Here is a 17639-nt window from a genome sequence, read left to right as displayed (position 1 = left end):
CCAATTACTGTGTAGAAGTTGACAGCACTCATTTGGAATAAGTAAAAGTCTCCTAGTTGTGTCTTTGCCGCCAATTTTTCTGACTGAAATTCAATACGATCTTATCACAATTACAGTGAAATGACTCCTTGCTCCTCAACGCTTCACCTGGGTGAGTTTGTTTCTGTTGCAGTGTGTTAGTGAACATGGCCTCTGCTGTAGATCATGGCACACACAACATTATTTATTCATGGCTGGGAACCATAGATGCGGTTCAGGCTCCTCCTGAGTATTGTCCATCTGTTAGCCGGCCTACTGTACACACACTAATGTAATATGTGAGTCCTCAGGAGGCGTACTAATAGCCGATCATGTGTAAACGCTTCACACTATTTATCTGTGTAATAACACTACCGTTAATTATAATTAGTGCCTTGTCGTTGGAATGTGATTTATCTGTCCCTGAAGAAGTGCAAGACAAACAGCGAGTAAAGTGTGACCTTACCGGTTTTATTTGATCACCACTGCGCTGACAGCAGTTCACCCTCTCACAAGACACCTCTAACATGGGAAAACCTCAGGTCTAATTGCTCCCTATAAGACACTCTATAATCCGTCTCTGAGGACTGCCGTACACATCATTTTACACAAAGCTGCAGATAATTTAATTTCCACCCAGGGAGCTTTCAGCGTTAGCCTGTAATAGAAAAGGAAGATTGCTGCCAGATTTCCAACACAAGTGCCTCTGTATCACTATGATCATGAAATTGAAGCTGCAAAATCAGTTTTCCTTTATTGATTGTTTTTCCTCCGAATAAGAGGGCTGTACTTAAGTTGTTCAAGTTTCCCCAAGGCAGATTCAAAAATTATGGAGCTGGGGTTTTATCAATCCCTGTGCAGAAATCTGTGTGTTAATTAATTAATAATTTTTAATGTTGTAGTTTTTAATTTTCAATGTTGCAAAATCTGACAGGTTGATTTTAAAAATTAATCTTGAAAACCGATTGCCATGAAAAAGGAAAGTAAATAAAACTATTGAGCTCAATTTATGTTCACTTTATATCTAATTGTTAAGTTTACTTAGAATGTAGTCAGAGTTTCTTAATTTTGTGAAGTTGTTGCAACTTAAAAATGACAAATGAAATTATAAAGTTTTTTACTAGGCATTAGCAACTTCAGTAAACCAAGTTAGTCTGACTTAACTTGATCATGACAAAGACGATTTCACCAGTGAAGAAGTTACGAGATCTGTGACTTCTGTTAACATGTTTAAGAATACACAATATGAGGATACAGATATATAGCACATTAAACTTGGTTTACTTAAGTTGCTAAATCTTGAAGAGATTGAGTCATTTAAATGTTTCAAATTTAAGTTGCAAAAACTTCACAAAATTAAGTAATTATGACTAAATATCAGGTAAACTGAACAATTCAATATGACATAAACAAATTATGACAATAGTAAAGTAAAATTATCTTACATTTTACAGTGTATTAGGCTTAAAAGTAGCCATAACTTGCATATATTAAAGTGCAAATTACTTTCAAATTGAGCTCACTGTAGATTAAAATGTGATACCTTCACATTATGTTGCCTCCATCTGTCACCAGATGCTGTAATTTATATTGCACTGGGAGCTGTAAAAAAAAAAAAAAAACCCTCCTTTCTCCAAACATAAATTAGAAGAAAAAGGTGTTAGGCTCAGCTGTCATTTAATGCAATGTAACAAAGTGGATCGGCTGCAGACAGTTTACATAATAATTTTCTTTGCTGGAAAGAGATAATACCGTGTTTCACAGTCTGACGAGCAATGCATTAGAAGACTACTGTGCATAGACAGATAATAACATGCTTTATCATGTACTGTAATACTCCACTCTGCAACATCTGATCATCTCTGGGGGGACTGGTTCTGTGTGGCTCTCTTCCCATCTTTAGCTTAAAAAGCACACAGCTGCTACAATAGACTGCAGTGTGGTGGGGTGTCTCACTTTGATCTTTAAATACCCTCTAACGTTAAGGCACGCTCATTGGCTTTGATTTTCTTTTTTTTTTTTTTTTTACAACTGCTGGGCAAAATGCAGACGCTCCCTTGAATCTCTCCCTATGTAGCTGTAGCACAGCAGAGAATGCGAGAACACCTATCCTCTCTTTTTATTTTTTCTCCTCCTCCAACACCACCACCATCTGTCCCTTTCTTCCATTTCATGTGCTCAAGCAATATCCACACCCCTCTCATAGCAACAGCTCACCGCCGCCGCCCCCCGCGCCTTGCAGTGAATTTTTCTTCCCCTGGATCTTCGCCTCGCACCATGCAGACGGTCCCTTGGCCCTGCCTGACGGCTCAGTGTTCCCCCCTCCCCCACCAGCCGTGCTCCTGTTTCACTCAAAGATGGCGTCGGCTCTAGAACCCCTGGTCTGTGGCTGCATTTTTAGGCTTGTTGTTGTCTCCGTTTCGCACGGTTTTGGCACCTTCTCCTCGGCGGCTCGACACGAAATTCCGGTGAGTAGCAGCGGAAACCGGATGGGGGAACGTGAGCTTTTTTTTACACGGTCTGCTTTACCCGAGCTTCCCTCGGAAACCAGAACCGGACCAGCACGGGCTTTCTGGGGAACCGCGAGAGGTAGAGGGAGAGAGGGGTACGGAGGGATGATGATCGCGGAGGTGGGTGGGGGGTACGGAGGGGGGAGCCGAGGCCTAGCTACTTCGCTCCAGCGGCCTTGTCTTCACCGCACCGCAGGCTGTAGCGTTACGTGGGAGGGCGGTTGGTGGAGGGAGGAAGTCAGCGAGGTGGAGACCGCTGGTGAGGACGCGTCTAAGCGGGCAGAGGCTCCTCGCCCATACCGCAGGCTGAGCAGGAGGCCGTGGAGCATGTAATGCTGCAGAATCCGCGGCTATCATATCTTATTATTTGCACTTGCCCGCTAGCCGAGATGGCCGTCTGCAAGTTGCATTGTGCCTTTTACAAGGCCGCGATCTTACGTTAATATCTGAATGACATTCAAAATGAGATTATTCGCTGTGTTTGCTGCGGTGTGATGGTAAGTGCTGTCTGAAACATCTGCCGAAGAGGGAAACGTTGTGTTTTTGAGCCGGAGCGCTGGCTAACCGCTCGTTTCATGCTGTTTACGTTTCGTGTTAGCGACTTACGTTAGTAACATAATCGTAACGTTAGCTCGTGGGCTAGCTTCAAACGTTAGCTTCCCAAACAACAGCAGTTAGCGGGAAGGGTTGTTGTTAGATACTTAGCGACATTATATCGTATCAGTGAGCCCAAACAACACCGCAGGAAATAGTTTGGCATTGCGGCAATTTGTATAGCTTTGATTTTTAGCTAGCCTCTCGGCTAATGTTTGCTAACAGTCTGTGTTTTGACTGCATCATGTTTACCTTAGCAACCCAACTAGCCCAGTGGTCAACTTGCTAGTGTAGTTTTTAGGATCATGTCGTTTACCCCTTTGTACCTCATCGTTTCCATCATTATATGACATATTTGTGCAATTTCTAGAGATTGTTGGAGGTTGTGGTTGTGCCTGTATGTTTTGGTTCTTGTGCTAGACTGACTGTGGTTACTTCATGTAACATGAGAAACTGCTTGTTTATTCACAGAATTGATTCGCAAGCTGTTAGGAAGTAACATGTTTTATTTATGTGACTTTTCCTCTTCGTAATTATCAGTATGTTTGTAGTGCTTGTAGTGCTAAATCTCAGGGTGCTCTCTGGGCATGCATGGCTTTGTTTATACATGTGAGTGAGGGCACAGCATGGTGTGCCAGTGCTGTCTATAGAGCTGTTCCCTCTCTAAGATTATCTGCATCATATCCAAGCTCATCATCATTTAAAGACTTAACTTTGTTATCATATTATTTCTTATTTTTCAAAAGGTGCCACATTTTCTTCAAGGTTTCACTAACCCCCGTCTCTCTGTGTTATTTTCTTGTATTTCTGTGCAGGGTTCGTCAGCACCCAGAGTGCAGTAGGTATGAAGGTGATCAGTCCTGGCTGCTCCCTGGGGTGAGATATCTGTTCCGTCCCAGAGCTGAGACGCCCAGACTGCTGGAGGAGTAAAAGACAGCAAGAGAGAATAAGGAAACGTGGATGTAGTGGAAGTCTATCTTTTGGAATGTTTTAATCCACAGAAAACTTATTTACTGTATCGCCCTCACCTTTATCATTGAAACACTAATTTTTTTTTTATCTTGGAGACCATGATCATCTTCCACAGCTTGCACTGAGGAGCAGCTAGTTTGCCAGTGTCAGGAAACTGACTGAACAGGTTTTATTGTCTGTGTATTTGCAACAGGCAAAGTGGTAAACACCTTATTGTTTGAAAGCCCCTCTTATCCTCAAGATCTAGTCTACCCTACTTTCTGTGCTGTGGAAAGTTTAAGTTGTTAATAGAGCTGCTACTTCTTCTGCTCCCCCTGCTTCTCGCCAGGGACCTTCACCTGGCTGGGAGTGGGTGGTGGGTGGGCTGCATTTTACCGGGTGGACGGTTGGCTCAGGGGGTTTGTGCTATGGTCAGCTGCTCATTACCGTGCTGCTCACACTCAGTTTCTGAGGGACTCTCTGTGCGACCCCAGGACAAGGGATAGTACGCAGGCAGAGGGCGAAGAAGAAGAGGAGGCGGCGGCGCTACGGCGCAGGCCAGGTGTGTACTTGGCTTACAGTACCTTTTTTTGTGCGTGGTCATTGCGGTAAGGCCTCAGGGCCCCCGCACCCACCCAGACCGCAGCCATGGTGAAACTGGCCAACCCGATGTACACCCAATGGATCCTAGAGGCCATCAAGAAGGTGAAAAAGCAGAAGCAGCGACCGTCAGAGGAGCGCATTTGCAATGCAGTCTCCATGTCCCATGGTCTGGACCGCAAAACGGTTCTGGAGCAGTTAGAGCTTAGCGTCAAGGATGGCACTATCCTTAAGGTCACCAACAAAGGTCTCAACTCCTACAAGGACCCTGACAACCCAGGGCGCTTGGCTCTGCCCAAGCCCAAAGGTAGTGGCAGCTCTGGAGGAGGTGGGGGCGGTGGAGGGGGAGGAGGTGGCAGCAGCAGTGGCGGTGGAAGCTCTCACTCCCATTCAAAGAAACCGGGACTCGACTGGAACAAGTTGATCAAGCGGTCACTTGAGGGACTCCATGAGCCTGGTGGTTCCAGCTTAAAAAACATTGAGCGCTTTCTCAAGTGCCAGGCTGATGTGGCGGCCTACCTGTCAGGCAGTGGCTCCATGGGGCCCGGCCTCTTCCACCAGCAGCTGAGGGTGGCCCTGAAGAGAGCAGTGGCCCATGGACGCGTGGTCAAGCAAGGTCCTCTGTTTCAGCTCGTCAGCCGCAGCAGCTCCGTGGATGACGGGACCGGGACTGTGTCTCTGGAATCACTGCCACCTGTCCGGTTGTTGCCCCATGAGAAGGACAAGGTAATGTCTCTGCATGTACGTCACAAACAAACATGTAGAGCTGTGTGCATGTACTGCAAACTTACATACATTGATAAAGTACATTAAACAGATACACCTCGTCACATTCATTACAGACATTATTGGCACAACCAGTAGCAACAGTTACCGTTTGGATGTTGCTAATTTGTTTCATAGCAAAAGTTTTTGCAAACAAACATTTACACATGTCAAAAGATAAATGGGTATAAAGCATTCAGATTGTTTGGTATCTCATGTCTGATAAGATCATGGACATCCTGTTGAAAAACAAAAAAGCAACTGTAGTTGAGGCAATTGTGACAAGAAATCCGGTGTTGTCCTCAGTAAAAGCCTTTTGGGGCAACAGAAGGAGTGTTCTGTGAAAGAAACGAACCCCCCCCCCTCTCTGGGTCTTTTTGCAATCCACACAACACTCAGTCTACTTACATAATAGCTGCTGCACATACAGATTTGTCCCGATCTATCAGCTGGCATTATTTGAGACGTTGGCACTGCATTTTCTCCGCTTGTTCAAATTGGTTATTTCCTACAAAGCTGTATTTCACTCCTGCACTGTATGCTCTTTGACTGTGTGAATGTGAGTTGTGAATTTTCATCCAGCATATGTTGTAGTGGTTTACAACAGATAGAGCGCTGCAAAGTTATTTTGGAAGTGACTTAGAAGGGTTGAGCAACATCAGACAGATGCGAGAGTGAGGAGCTTTGCACAAACTGGAGTGTACATCATTGTGTTTAAGATCAAATGTATCGAGTCAGAATACATGATAAAAAGATCTCTTTGAAACCAGTTGTGGGTGAATGTATGAAGGACAGAATCTCAGGTGTGTGCTCCGTGGTTCAGGCGAGCAATACTGGAGTGATGCTGGGTGGGCGGCTGGTGGGCCAGTTTTAGCAGAGGAGGAGGTCAGGGGGAGAGAGTCACATGGCTCCCAGCCTCCTGCAGGGAGTGTGGACCAGCTGCAGGGCTGCTCCCTGTCAGGAGATGAGTGGAAGAAAGGAAGAAAGGGAAGGAGAGGAACTCAGACAAGGGAGAGAGAGAGAGGTGGTCTGTAGTGGTGCCAAAGGAAGAGGCCTGGATGACGCAAGCTTCAGGCCTCTGTAACCAGAAAGGGAGAGAGAGGCAGAGAGGGAGAAGAAAGCGAGAGAGACAGAATGAGTTAGAGAGAGAGAGCAAGAGAGGGAGAGGCAGACATGCAGGCGACAGAGGAGAGAAGGAACACACCCACTTTTGTAACCTGATCAGAGAGAGCAGCGGCTGCTAACCTCTGCTTCTAAGGGCCAGGGACATGTGTACACACACTTGTATATAAAACCATACAACTGCAAGCAAAGAGAGAAATGGCACACATAGACACATAAACTGAGTGCATTTTGACACGAGGCTGCACACGTTTGTGTATCACTTCAGATGCTTACAGACGTGCAAACATGCACTCTCACAACCGGCGTGTAAATAAACCTGTTACAGCTACACACTACTATCAGCCAGCCTGGCGGCCTATCATCGGGTCATGTGTCGCTCAGGTTATCAGACAGTCAGTAGATCTGGAGGATACCAGATCAGCTCTAAACACTGTTTTGACTGGCTCCTGGCTTTATCTGGCCCCTGTGTGGGTGTGCGTGTGTACAAGTCTGTGCAGCTACGAAGCTCCTGGTAAGGACGGCCTTACACATACACACACACAGAGTTGGATTAGCCTAGAGAGCAGGCTGGAGTCACATGGGGTCTGCCTAACACAGTGACCTGCTTGGCTGCAGATGGCCCGCTCTTAAGATGAACAGAGATCAACCTTCTCTTCCTCTGTGACTCAGCTACTGATCGGCCTGTTACTTTGCTTCAGAGAGCCACATGAAAACACAAAAATAATGTTAGTGCACAGGTAAGTTAGGAATATGTAACTTCATACTGCACCTGTATGTATTGAATTCTGTTAATGTAAACGAAATGTTGTCAGAAAGTGAATTTTAGCACAAGTTATTTTGCTTGAAGAAAAAGAGAAAATGCCCACCCTGTTGCATCAAATTATTCATCAAAGATTTAGATTTAAGCGCGTGGAGGTTTTCTTGTTTGTTTGTGATGCTCATCTTAAGGCTGGATAGGGCATGGAGACGCCGCTGCAGCACTGAGGAAATTGACATTTGTGTCTGGCATTCACACAAGCCTGTTTACTCTTCCTCCCTGCGTCTTCTTGTGATGTTCCTTTCATATATCTCTCCTGAGGATGCAACCTTATTGCTGCTCAATCATGTGTGTTTTGCGAGTGACTACTGGCGTGTTCTTGATGTATATGTTAGTCTGTGCCCGTGCGATGGCATATGCGTCAAAGAGATAGAAACCGCACGCCCAAGACAGAGTCGGCGTCGCATGATCACTCTCCTCTGTCCGCCTGCTCTTCCACCGGTGCATCATTGCCATATTGCCCCGCATGATTGCTAACAGTTATGATTTCCCAAGGAAAGGGGGAGTCAGAGAGAGAGAGAGAGTGTGTGAGTGAAGGCAGAGAGGGGAGGAGGAAAATCAAAACAAATGGCGAAGCACTGGCTTTGACCCCATTTGCGGGGAGATTTGTGTACTCAACACGCTGATGTTTGTATCGGAGCGCTCCATTCAAACGGGATCCCAGACCCTATTTCTGTCTCCCCCCTTCTCACCCTAATAGGGTGCCATTGCCAGGTCATGAAGGGGGAGGTGAATGTGGGAGAGAAGTCAACCAGGGGTCACGGATATATAGATGGCAAACCTCATTGCCTCCCTGAGCGCCCGTTAGCAGTATGAGGCTACGGCCATTAGGTGGGATGGGCTTGACGCTGAGCCTTTGTGTGTATATCCGTGTGGGTATATAGATGTGTGTATGATGTTCATTCTGTCATAATAGGCAAGAGCGATCTCTCTGCCCTGCGGTTGCCCTCTCCTCAACAGCTGGAGCGGGGTGAACCAGAGTTCTCGATGTGGACGTGCAGTGTCACGACGAGGACGTGTGAAAAAAAGCGGCCTGTGAACAACATCCACACACAGTCACATTATGTGCACGTCTTTGACGCGATTTCCCTCCAAAACGTCCCACTGACCCCTTAACAGACTAGCGTCCTGCAGCTAATGGTTCCTCTGCTGGTAGTGCTTGTAGAGCTGCTACATTAGACAACACTTATTATGAAGCATAACGGATGTATTTATCCACTGTAATTTCACTGCTCGAGTGCTGGATCGACCCCCACCTGTCTTCTCTCTGCCATCACGCACATTGCCTCTGCTTGTGTTGGCTCAAGGTGAAGACATCATGTATCGTCGCTTGGAAGAGCGTGAATACAAAATGCCCTCAGACATCGATTATATGCCGCGGGTGCAACTTGCTCCTTTTTCCCCATCCCCCCGTTGGTGCTACATGATGTTGTGTAGTCAGAGGAGAGGGTTTTGTGTGTTTGCTGGATGGATGGAAACATTCTCAGGATTAGCACCGCACCACAGGAATGCTGGGAAAATTATCTAATTGGGTGCGAGGAATAGCCTCCCTTGGCTCTATTGTCAACTCGAGTCTCAGATGTAGGACTCATCCATTTTTCCAGGAGGAGGTGAAACGTGTAGTCTTCATTTCTGCCTGCTATTTCTTTTACATGTATCTGTTTTTTCCATTCTGCTACAGCTCTGGACTCAGTTGACCCGTTATTAGTGCCTAAATTTAAAACATCTTGTTCCAGTCTCTGATGGCACCAGGTTTAACCTCACACAGCGCTGCTACCACAGACCCAGTTCTTGTTTGACATTTAGCGCTGCACACCAACAGTGGAATGGAAAAACTGTAGAGCGTTCATTCAGTTAAAGGGTCAGTTCACACAAATTGTAATGAACATGTTTTCCTATTTGCTGTAAGTGTCAATTTGCCCACTTGTGTTAGGACCCTGACACACCAAGCCTACTGGTGGTCTTTAGTAAATGTCGGCCGGTCTGTGTGTATCTTTCACCCTAGTTTTGACGCTCTGTCCCGCACTGTTGACACTAGATGGCCCTTGTCAGCTTTTTTTCAGCTGATTCAGCACAGTGATACAGCTATAGAGATAGCGAAGCCTGTCAGTGAGTAAAATCATTCTGAATTGCACTTCAGCTCAGTACTCTGATTATTTTTTTTAGCCATTGAGCTCTTCGACAGAAACGGTTCGTAGTTATTTGTGTTGTTGGGTAGTGTTGTTAATACGCTAATCGACGAACTACCATCTTGAATCTGTCTTGTTGGGTTCCTGGTTTCCATTTTTTGAATGACAAATACAGACTACTGAGGTCTGCTGGTATGGAGTTATTTCCTCTCACGCCAGAGCAGAACACTGGCTGTTGGTTTTTGTATCTGTGGTGAGTTCATGTGCAACTTATTGGCTGAGACACAGGTGACATGAGGCGACGCAACGGTCGGCCTTCGTCGCCACTGGTTCTTTGAGGTCTGTTTGGTGTTTCTGGACCTTTATGTGACAATGTTTTTGAGATATCTGCCTGTCAGTGCTCTGCTGACACCCCATATACGATTGTGTGGAATGGAGTTTAATTTAAGGTGCTCAAAGTGGAGAAAAAAAATGACATTTAAGATCACCTGTTGACAATAGTGCAACAATCTATGCGGTTTTTTTTTTTCCAGAAATGGTATCCCCTAGTTACTAAAAGGTATACTATGCTGGATTCTCCCAAAAAAATCCACATTTATCTGTTTTAGATAAAACTAACTAAATAAACTGCTGCCACAAAAAGTATTTTGGAGCTGCACTGTTAATTAGGAGCACTTTGGAATATATGTACTGTTTGGTTATTTATAGTTCACTAGAATATCAGGCGCATTGAAAGTGAAACTAAACGGTTCATTCTGCATTGTCTAAAGGTTTGCTTTCACCTCCAAACATCTATAAACAGCTCCTCTCATCCATTGATATAATCTGATCAGCTTTGAAGAGATCTACAGATCAATTATCCAGCCAGAGAGTGGGTCAACTGCTGCAGAGGAGGAGTTACAGAAGTCATGGAAACTCCATTAGCTGTGCTGCGTTCACAGACCCGCAAAACGAGAGAGAATCTGGGGTTGGCTTGCACTTTTGCTGGCGAGCAGAGAAAGAGAAGATGGGGATGAAGCGTGATGCAGAGTTGGCCTGTTTTCTGTTGGACATGTAGGTGCCACCTGTTAGCTTACCAAATTATTGGCTTTTCCACACAACTAATGTAACATTCTTATAGTGGTAGCTTGCACTGTATGTACAAGCAGTGTAGAAAGGAAGAGCCAAGTTTGAACAGTAACCCACAATTCCCGCATATTATACCTTTAAGATAACCCACAGACCTCATTGTCAACAGTGTGCGTCTGTACTATGTCTTTGCAAAATGATTATGATGAAAACCGCTCAGAGTTAGGTCTGTGTCTGGTTTGTCATATGCACAATGTATGCTAGACCGCGTCAGCGCTTTGCTGGTGTGCAGCCTTTGCACTGGCCATCATTTATCTTTTCTAAGGTGTTTCAATTTGATCCTGTTGGCTGCAGAAGAACAACCAGGAACAGCCGCTGCGAGCCACGAGTCTATAGAAACAGCATTAGCAGCGGTGTCAGCACCCAGGGGGAGCAGTTACCTCCAGCTCACCAGTGACTGTGATGTGAATGGCATTTGGCACGGGAAGTGTAGCTGCGTGTGAGGCCTTGCGTATGGCTAACCTCACCACCCTGCAAATAGGGCCAATGTGTTGAGCAGCTGTGGAAGTGACGGCTGGAGCAGGGCCAGCCCCGCTCCGTTTGATGCTGTGATTTAGCTTTGTGCTCCCTGGCTAACCTCGACGTTAATGGAGGGTGATGCTTGGCTGAAGGGGAGGCCGCGTTGGCACAAGACACCTCGGGCTGTTTTTGACGTCACATGAAAATTAGACCAGTTACTTTCAAGTCGTTTTCATTGCAGCGTGGCAACAGAGATTTCAGATTTGAAAATGTCATGCTTACTTTTCTGTCACTTGAACATCCATGCGTACATGTTTGTGCGCGCTCATATGAAAAAGTGACGACGGAGTGATTGCTTCATGCATGGAATGACTCCAGGTGCAAAAGTGTTTGTGTGTTGTCTCTGCTTGCATGGTGTGTCCTGTAACAGTGATCAATGAGTTTGTGTTCGAGGTGGGGGCGGCCATAAGAGAAGTGTGGCGGTGGTGGGGGTTGCTGAGATTGGGCTCCCATGTTAATGAGATCCTTGACTTGAGACGAGACAAGGACAACAGCAACGCTTTTCCCTCTTTCTCTTTTCTCCCATTGCCTTTTATCCTTCCTCCTCCCCTCCTCCATTTCTCCCTCTCCTTTCGTCCTTCCTCCATTGTTCTTTTCTTCCTGTCTCACTCTCCTGTTCTCTGTCTTTAGGTAACAGAAGCCAGTTTATAAAGGCGAAACCAGGCCACCGATAGTTGTTTTCCATGACCTATTATCGCTCTGTGCAAAGTCTCAGACAGTGCTGCGTGTTGCCTCAAGTATACGGTACTGTGCAAAAGTCTGAGGCCACCTTAAACTTTTGTTATTTTAGCAAGGTTATAATGATCATACTTTTTCTTTCTGTTGTATCTTTACTAAAATACAACCAGAACATGCATGGAATGGGTACAGTATTGAAAACGCAAATATTCCAGAATAAAACAACTTCAACAGGCTAAAGTAGCAAGTTTGAAGTGTGACCTCACTTTCCACTTAGCATGCAGACAATATGAGATTTACAATGCTAATCTGATGTTTTTACACCAAGTTCAAAACATGTCTAAAGCTCCTTTTGTTATTTTTGTACAATTCCATATTTCACACTAAATATTTGTTTTAATTCAGGAGGAGTCATTTTTTTTGGTATTTTAATGCATGCTTTATATCTCAGTAGTATCTATCCTCATTACATCTTTGATAAAACAACAAATCTATGTTATTTCGACCATTTGAAAACAAAATGCAGAACTAGGCTAACATTCTATCACCACAGATATAGACAATTTAGACAGTGATGACAAAGCATGGGTCAGACTTGGGTACCTGTCCGTTGATGTGTGGGCGTGTATTCATAGAGGAACCAGTAACTTGTAAGACATGTTTGTAATGGCATTTCTAGTCCACCCAGTCGATGCAGCTAGTTGCTAATGGTTGCCACAAGGCGTGTCTTTTTGGCTCACAACAATGTTTTGTTCCTGAGCTCTCCTTACCTTGGAAAAAGGAAAAAAAGGAGAGCACATGCCACAGCATGAACACACAGGCTTAAAATAGACACCCACACACACACACACATCTCAAGTCAAAAGTCCGCCATGACACTTAACTCAAACAGTCGGTGGATGTGAGAAATTTCTAGAGTGATGTTGTGGTGTAAGAGCAGTCCTGGCAGCTGATGCTGGCTGAGGTAGAAAAAGGCTGAAACAGGGAAGGAAAAACAGCTCTCAGGAGGAATTGTGTTTCACTGTTCCAATATCCCTGTCATGGAGGGAGGATTAGCTTTTCATTTTTTAGTATCTGTTGGGGATTAATTTACAGTGGCAGCCAGTAACTGAAGCCTCACTGTAACGTGCAGGGTGTCTGTGTTTGAAAGGCGACGCTGGCTCGCTCTCGTGTTTACTCGAGCGCTCACAGGGGCGAGTGGGAGCAGTGGACCTCCTCCAGCGGCGAAGGGGTTAAGCGTCAGGAATGATTGAGGTGTTGGTCGCACGCAGGCTGCTCAGAGGACTGCTGTTGCAGATTTTCTCTCTTTCTTTACACTTTCCATTTCCTTCACTCTCCTGCCCTCTTGGATTCTTATTTTTGTCCTTGTTCTCTCTCTTTATTTTTTTTTCACACTCCTCTTTCCTTTCTTCTCGCTGCTGACTTCCATTCCTCTTCATTGACTTTGTTGGGTTGTTTTGCAGAGCAGTTAAGCTATTTTCATCATGCATTTGTTTTTGGAAACCTCCCGTATAATCCAGTGCGTGATCACCATTTCACATACTTTTACCTGAGAGAATGTGAAATGGTCTCAGAAACAGAGAGCTTATACATTTATCCTCGAGTATGTCTCTATCTTCCTCTTTGCACCCTGCGTGTCTGTGCTTATCTCTCCTTACTACTCATTCTTTACAACCCTCCTCTCGCTCTCTACCTCTTTCTTCCCTCACTCCCTTCCTTTTTTTGTTTCTCTTGCTCTCTCTGTCCCTGCGCTGTTATGTGGGTGGGTAGAGGAGTGTAGCGGGGGTGTTGGAAGGAGCCTGAGTCAGAAGGAAATGAACCCAATAAATCACGCTCTTGTCCCTGTCTCCTCCCTGCCAGGACCTGCTGCCTACCCGGCTCTCTGCGGCTATGTGCATTTACACGGTTGTCCTGTAGAAAACCTTGTAACACCCTCTTCAGTGAATGTCATGTTGTTGTTTTCCCCATTTAAATAAATGATTGGATTTGTCCCCTGTGGGATGAAATGCATGTTATGACCTTGTGTGTGTGTCCTACAAAGTTTTTTTTCATGATTTTCAAATTTCAAGATGGTGTAAAACTTACAGATTGATGCATTTGCACTGTGTATTTACTGTGGTCACTGGAGATGTGCTTGAGAATAGATTTCCTCGGTGATAGCTGATTTGAGTATAAGGGCATTTGAGAGAAAATAATTTGCAGCTCTCCCAAAAATTAACTTGATTTGTATATTAGTGTTTTGCCATGTGATTATAGTACCTGCCGGATTCTGAATTATGCCAGTTGAATTGGATTTGGCTGTTCAATACGAATACTTGACGAGTTGTTAGGTTTTCCATACAAAATTTTTAACGTGTGAACAGCAGGACGTTCAGTGCGACAGCGCGTTCAGGTAGTATAGTAAACATGTTAATGGCGCCAATGACAGTTTGCACATTTGCAAAAACATTTTTTTGCAGATACTAGACATCAAACATAAGCCGGAGACTGTATTGTATTAACTTGCTGTGAGCTGTAAACTCACCGCTTCTTTACATTCCCTCTGCCTTTGTGCGGCTGCCTGCAGCTGCTTGTACCAAAGAGAAGTGTGAAAATCAAGAGCAATCACTCGCCACAAAAAAAGCACACTGACTAGCAAAAAAACAAACGTACAAAAAGAAAAGACTGCTCCACTTGAAGCAGTCTAAGTCGACTGAGGTCCAACTGATGATTCAAAATCTCCAACTTTCAAGGGGCAGCTTCAGTGTATCTGTGTTTGTGTGTCTAACTCCAACGCTGACAGCAGAGGAGCAGCACAGCAGCTCGCCCCTAAATGACACTAAAACGTGGTAGGGAATCAGCATATTACATGACTGTTTTGTACAAGCATAAACCCACCAGTGTGGCAGATAGCCTTCCCAGATATACTCCCCAATCTGAAAATCCACATTTGGCACTTTACGTTGAACAAAGAATCCCAAACCAGAAAAGTGTCTTGATGAATTAAAGTATTTGGGGATAATGTTTAAAACAACAACAGAAAAACGATATCAAAACATCTGTTTACAAAGACACAAATTGTGCAGTATAATCCACATTTCATTAATCCAGTCGTATGCACAGTACTATACATTTTTGCTTAAAATCTACTATTTGAAAGACTTCAGCATACGCAGCCCCAGGCAGGGGGGAGTAGCATGCCTGCCCTCTTTTCCTTCAATCCATCAAGAATTTTCTCCGTTTTTGGATTTGTCATTCGCCATGGAGGCATGCGCGATAGACACAGTGTTCTTCCACAATTCAGTATAACACTGAGTGAGTAATTAATTTAAAAGAAGGTCATTTGAGGGGTGAGGTATTCCCTGAAGTTGCTTTAATATTAAAAGCGCATCCTATGAGTGTGAAGACTCATTCTGTTGCTCGGATACTTGAACCTGGCAATGTTAGAGGCTCCTTGCGTTTCATTATGAAGTGTCTTAAGTATGTCTTGTTTCATAGCACCAAAAGATTTGTCTTTTATGTCTGTAAAAGTGCTCATCTGCCTCGGGCTTTTTATGGTGTTACAACTTTGAATAATTAGTTTGATAATTAGGCTTTTTTGACACTGATTAACACAAGAGAGTCAGTGAAAAAAAGTCTCTGAAGGTTGATCTGAATTAGATGTGAAACACAAAAAGTGCTCTGTATTTATCCACTTGATGTCAGTTTTAAGATGAACTGTGAGAGCTGTGTACAATTTCTGCCGAGTTTCAAAAGGATGTGGATTGAACAGCAATTTTCTCATGCTGCAGAAGTTCTGAATTAGATTGGGGTTTGGATTCTGACTTGTTGGAAGGCTTTGGCTTTATGTTGTGGGCGTGTGTCTTCTCTGATGCTACCATGCAGTGTTTGTGCTGACACACGAGAGTTTAGTATGATGGCCAAACTTTGGCGTCATCAGATCACAAAACCCTCTGCAAAATTGTCTCCCAGTCTCCCACATGCCTGCTGGCAAACACCAGCCCAGATGTCATGTGAGTTGTTTCCAACAGTGGCTTCCTCTTTGCTAAAAACGCGGAGGCAGTCTGGCAACAGATGCCATATGCACATCGTCCCCCATAGTGCCCGTAGCTCCGTCAGAGTGTCCATCACTTGTGCCCCTCTCACGCTCAGACGCTCACAGCTTGATCACACACACACGATCTGCATTCAACCAAGTATATGACTTCTAAAACAACTGGTTGTACGAGTGATGATATAAGTGGCTGTTTGCACAAGATCAACGTTTTTAATGTCCAAGAGAGATGAAGCAGGGGCCCTCTTACTTTATATATTATATAACAGTTAGCTGCACTTAATTAACATTGACTTAAGATAATTCTCTGAATATTTTTGGGTCTTCTCGTGATTGTGCTTACCAGAAACTGCTAAGTCAGCAGCAGTTTTAGCATGGCCAGGTGCGTTAGCCTCAGCCTCTGGGCTTTTGTCGATGGTTTCTGAGGACAAGGATTTATGTGTAACAGTTAACTTAATGTTATGAACTGTAAACTAAGGGTTTTTTTAAATGAAAAGGGCAATTTAACATGTGTAATTTACGTTAATGTGTATTTTAGACACATTTTAATTTTTGAAAACAACAATTGAAATGAAGCAACCTAAATTTAATTATCAAACAGTAATCCCCCTCTGCAGTAACTGAGTAAGGACCCCTGAGGAGTCACAAACCCCTTGTTGAAGACCAAGGCTTTAGATCGTATTGTGTTTTTAATTTGTGCATTTATCACTTTGAAGACATTTGGTTTTGCTTTTTAGTTTGATCACAGTCAGAAATTCCTAATTACACCCCCTGGTTTTCAGTGTTGTTGAACACTAGAACATGAAAAGGTCAGAAGGAGTTTTATAGGCACCTTAAATCACACTACAACCCTATTACAGCATTTTAAAAACACAATACAAGTTGCTCTGGCATTTGTATACAAGACATTTATGTGAATTATAAATATCACAGCCAGATTATGCAGATTTTTATGGTTAAATTATGAAAGTAATACACTTTTTTTTTTTTACTTGCTTTTATTTCTTTGATAACTCAGCAGTAAATGGTGTGTTGCTGAAAATGACTTGTGGTGTACTCTGAGGTAGCAGTAAGCCACCGCTTCCCCTCAGGGCTCCCAGGCTCCAGAAACTTTCAAGGAGAGTCACCCTGCGGCCCCTCCCCCTCCTGTGTTTGTGCCTGTGAAGTGCACCTGCAGTGCTTCAGGGATGTGATTTTTCAGCTTTATTGGACACACAAGTCCTATTTGATGTCTAACAACATGTTAAGTATTATCCTGCCTCGTGTTTTCCTGGACTCAATCCTGGCTTAGGTTTGTGTACATAGCAGATAATGTGTTTGCGCTGTGTGTGAGTGCACACCTGCTCACATGGTTTGTGTTTTCGGGGACACGCTAAAAGATTGATGCGACACCAGAGATGAATGTCTGATGGCGTGTTTTAAAGTGTCAAAATGGGACAGTGGAATTAAAACTCCTCAGCCAGCACGGCCACAGGAACTTAGATCCAGCTTCAGATCAAACAACACGGGAGTCAGCAGAGACACTGACACACGATGGCAGCCTCTAACATGACATGTCGCATGAATAATACAAGCTCGCTCATCACAGAGAAACTCTCATGCTCTTCATTATCCTAAACTCTGTGTTCACAGAGCCACATGCTCTGTGGTGTCATTGTAGTTCTCAGTCCGCTGCTGGCTCGCTAATGCACACAGCAACAGTCATCCACTGTGGCAGCACACACAAGGCCACTTTGTTGTTTTCATTTGTACAATTAAGCTGTTAAGTTGAC

General features: G+C 44.3%; 1 protein-coding gene across 2 annotated transcripts in view; it reads left to right on the top strand.

Annotated features, from left to right (window-relative positions):
• The first annotated feature begins 2334 nt into the window (after positions 1-2334).
• The window catches only part of kat6a (K(lysine) acetyltransferase 6A), a 39439-nt gene continuing 24134 nt past the window's right edge, over positions 2335-17639 (top strand). The window contains exons 1-2 of one of the 2 annotated variants that reach the window (XM_042488952.1): positions 2335-2486; positions 3938-5399. In XM_042488952.1, the coding sequence (XP_042344886.1) occupies positions 4722-5399 (678 nt within the window). In that variant the 5' untranslated portion in view covers positions 2335-2486; positions 3938-4721. The remainder of the gene's footprint in view (positions 2487-3937; positions 5400-17639) is intronic. The other variant, XM_042488951.1, reaches the window with a different exon arrangement.

This window comes from Plectropomus leopardus, chromosome 6 (genome assembly GCF_008729295.1).
Source record: "Plectropomus leopardus isolate mb chromosome 6, YSFRI_Pleo_2.0, whole genome shotgun sequence".
Taxonomy (NCBI): domain Eukaryota; kingdom Metazoa; phylum Chordata; class Actinopteri; order Perciformes; family Serranidae; genus Plectropomus; species Plectropomus leopardus.
This window is presented reverse-complemented; position numbering and strand designations above follow the sequence as displayed.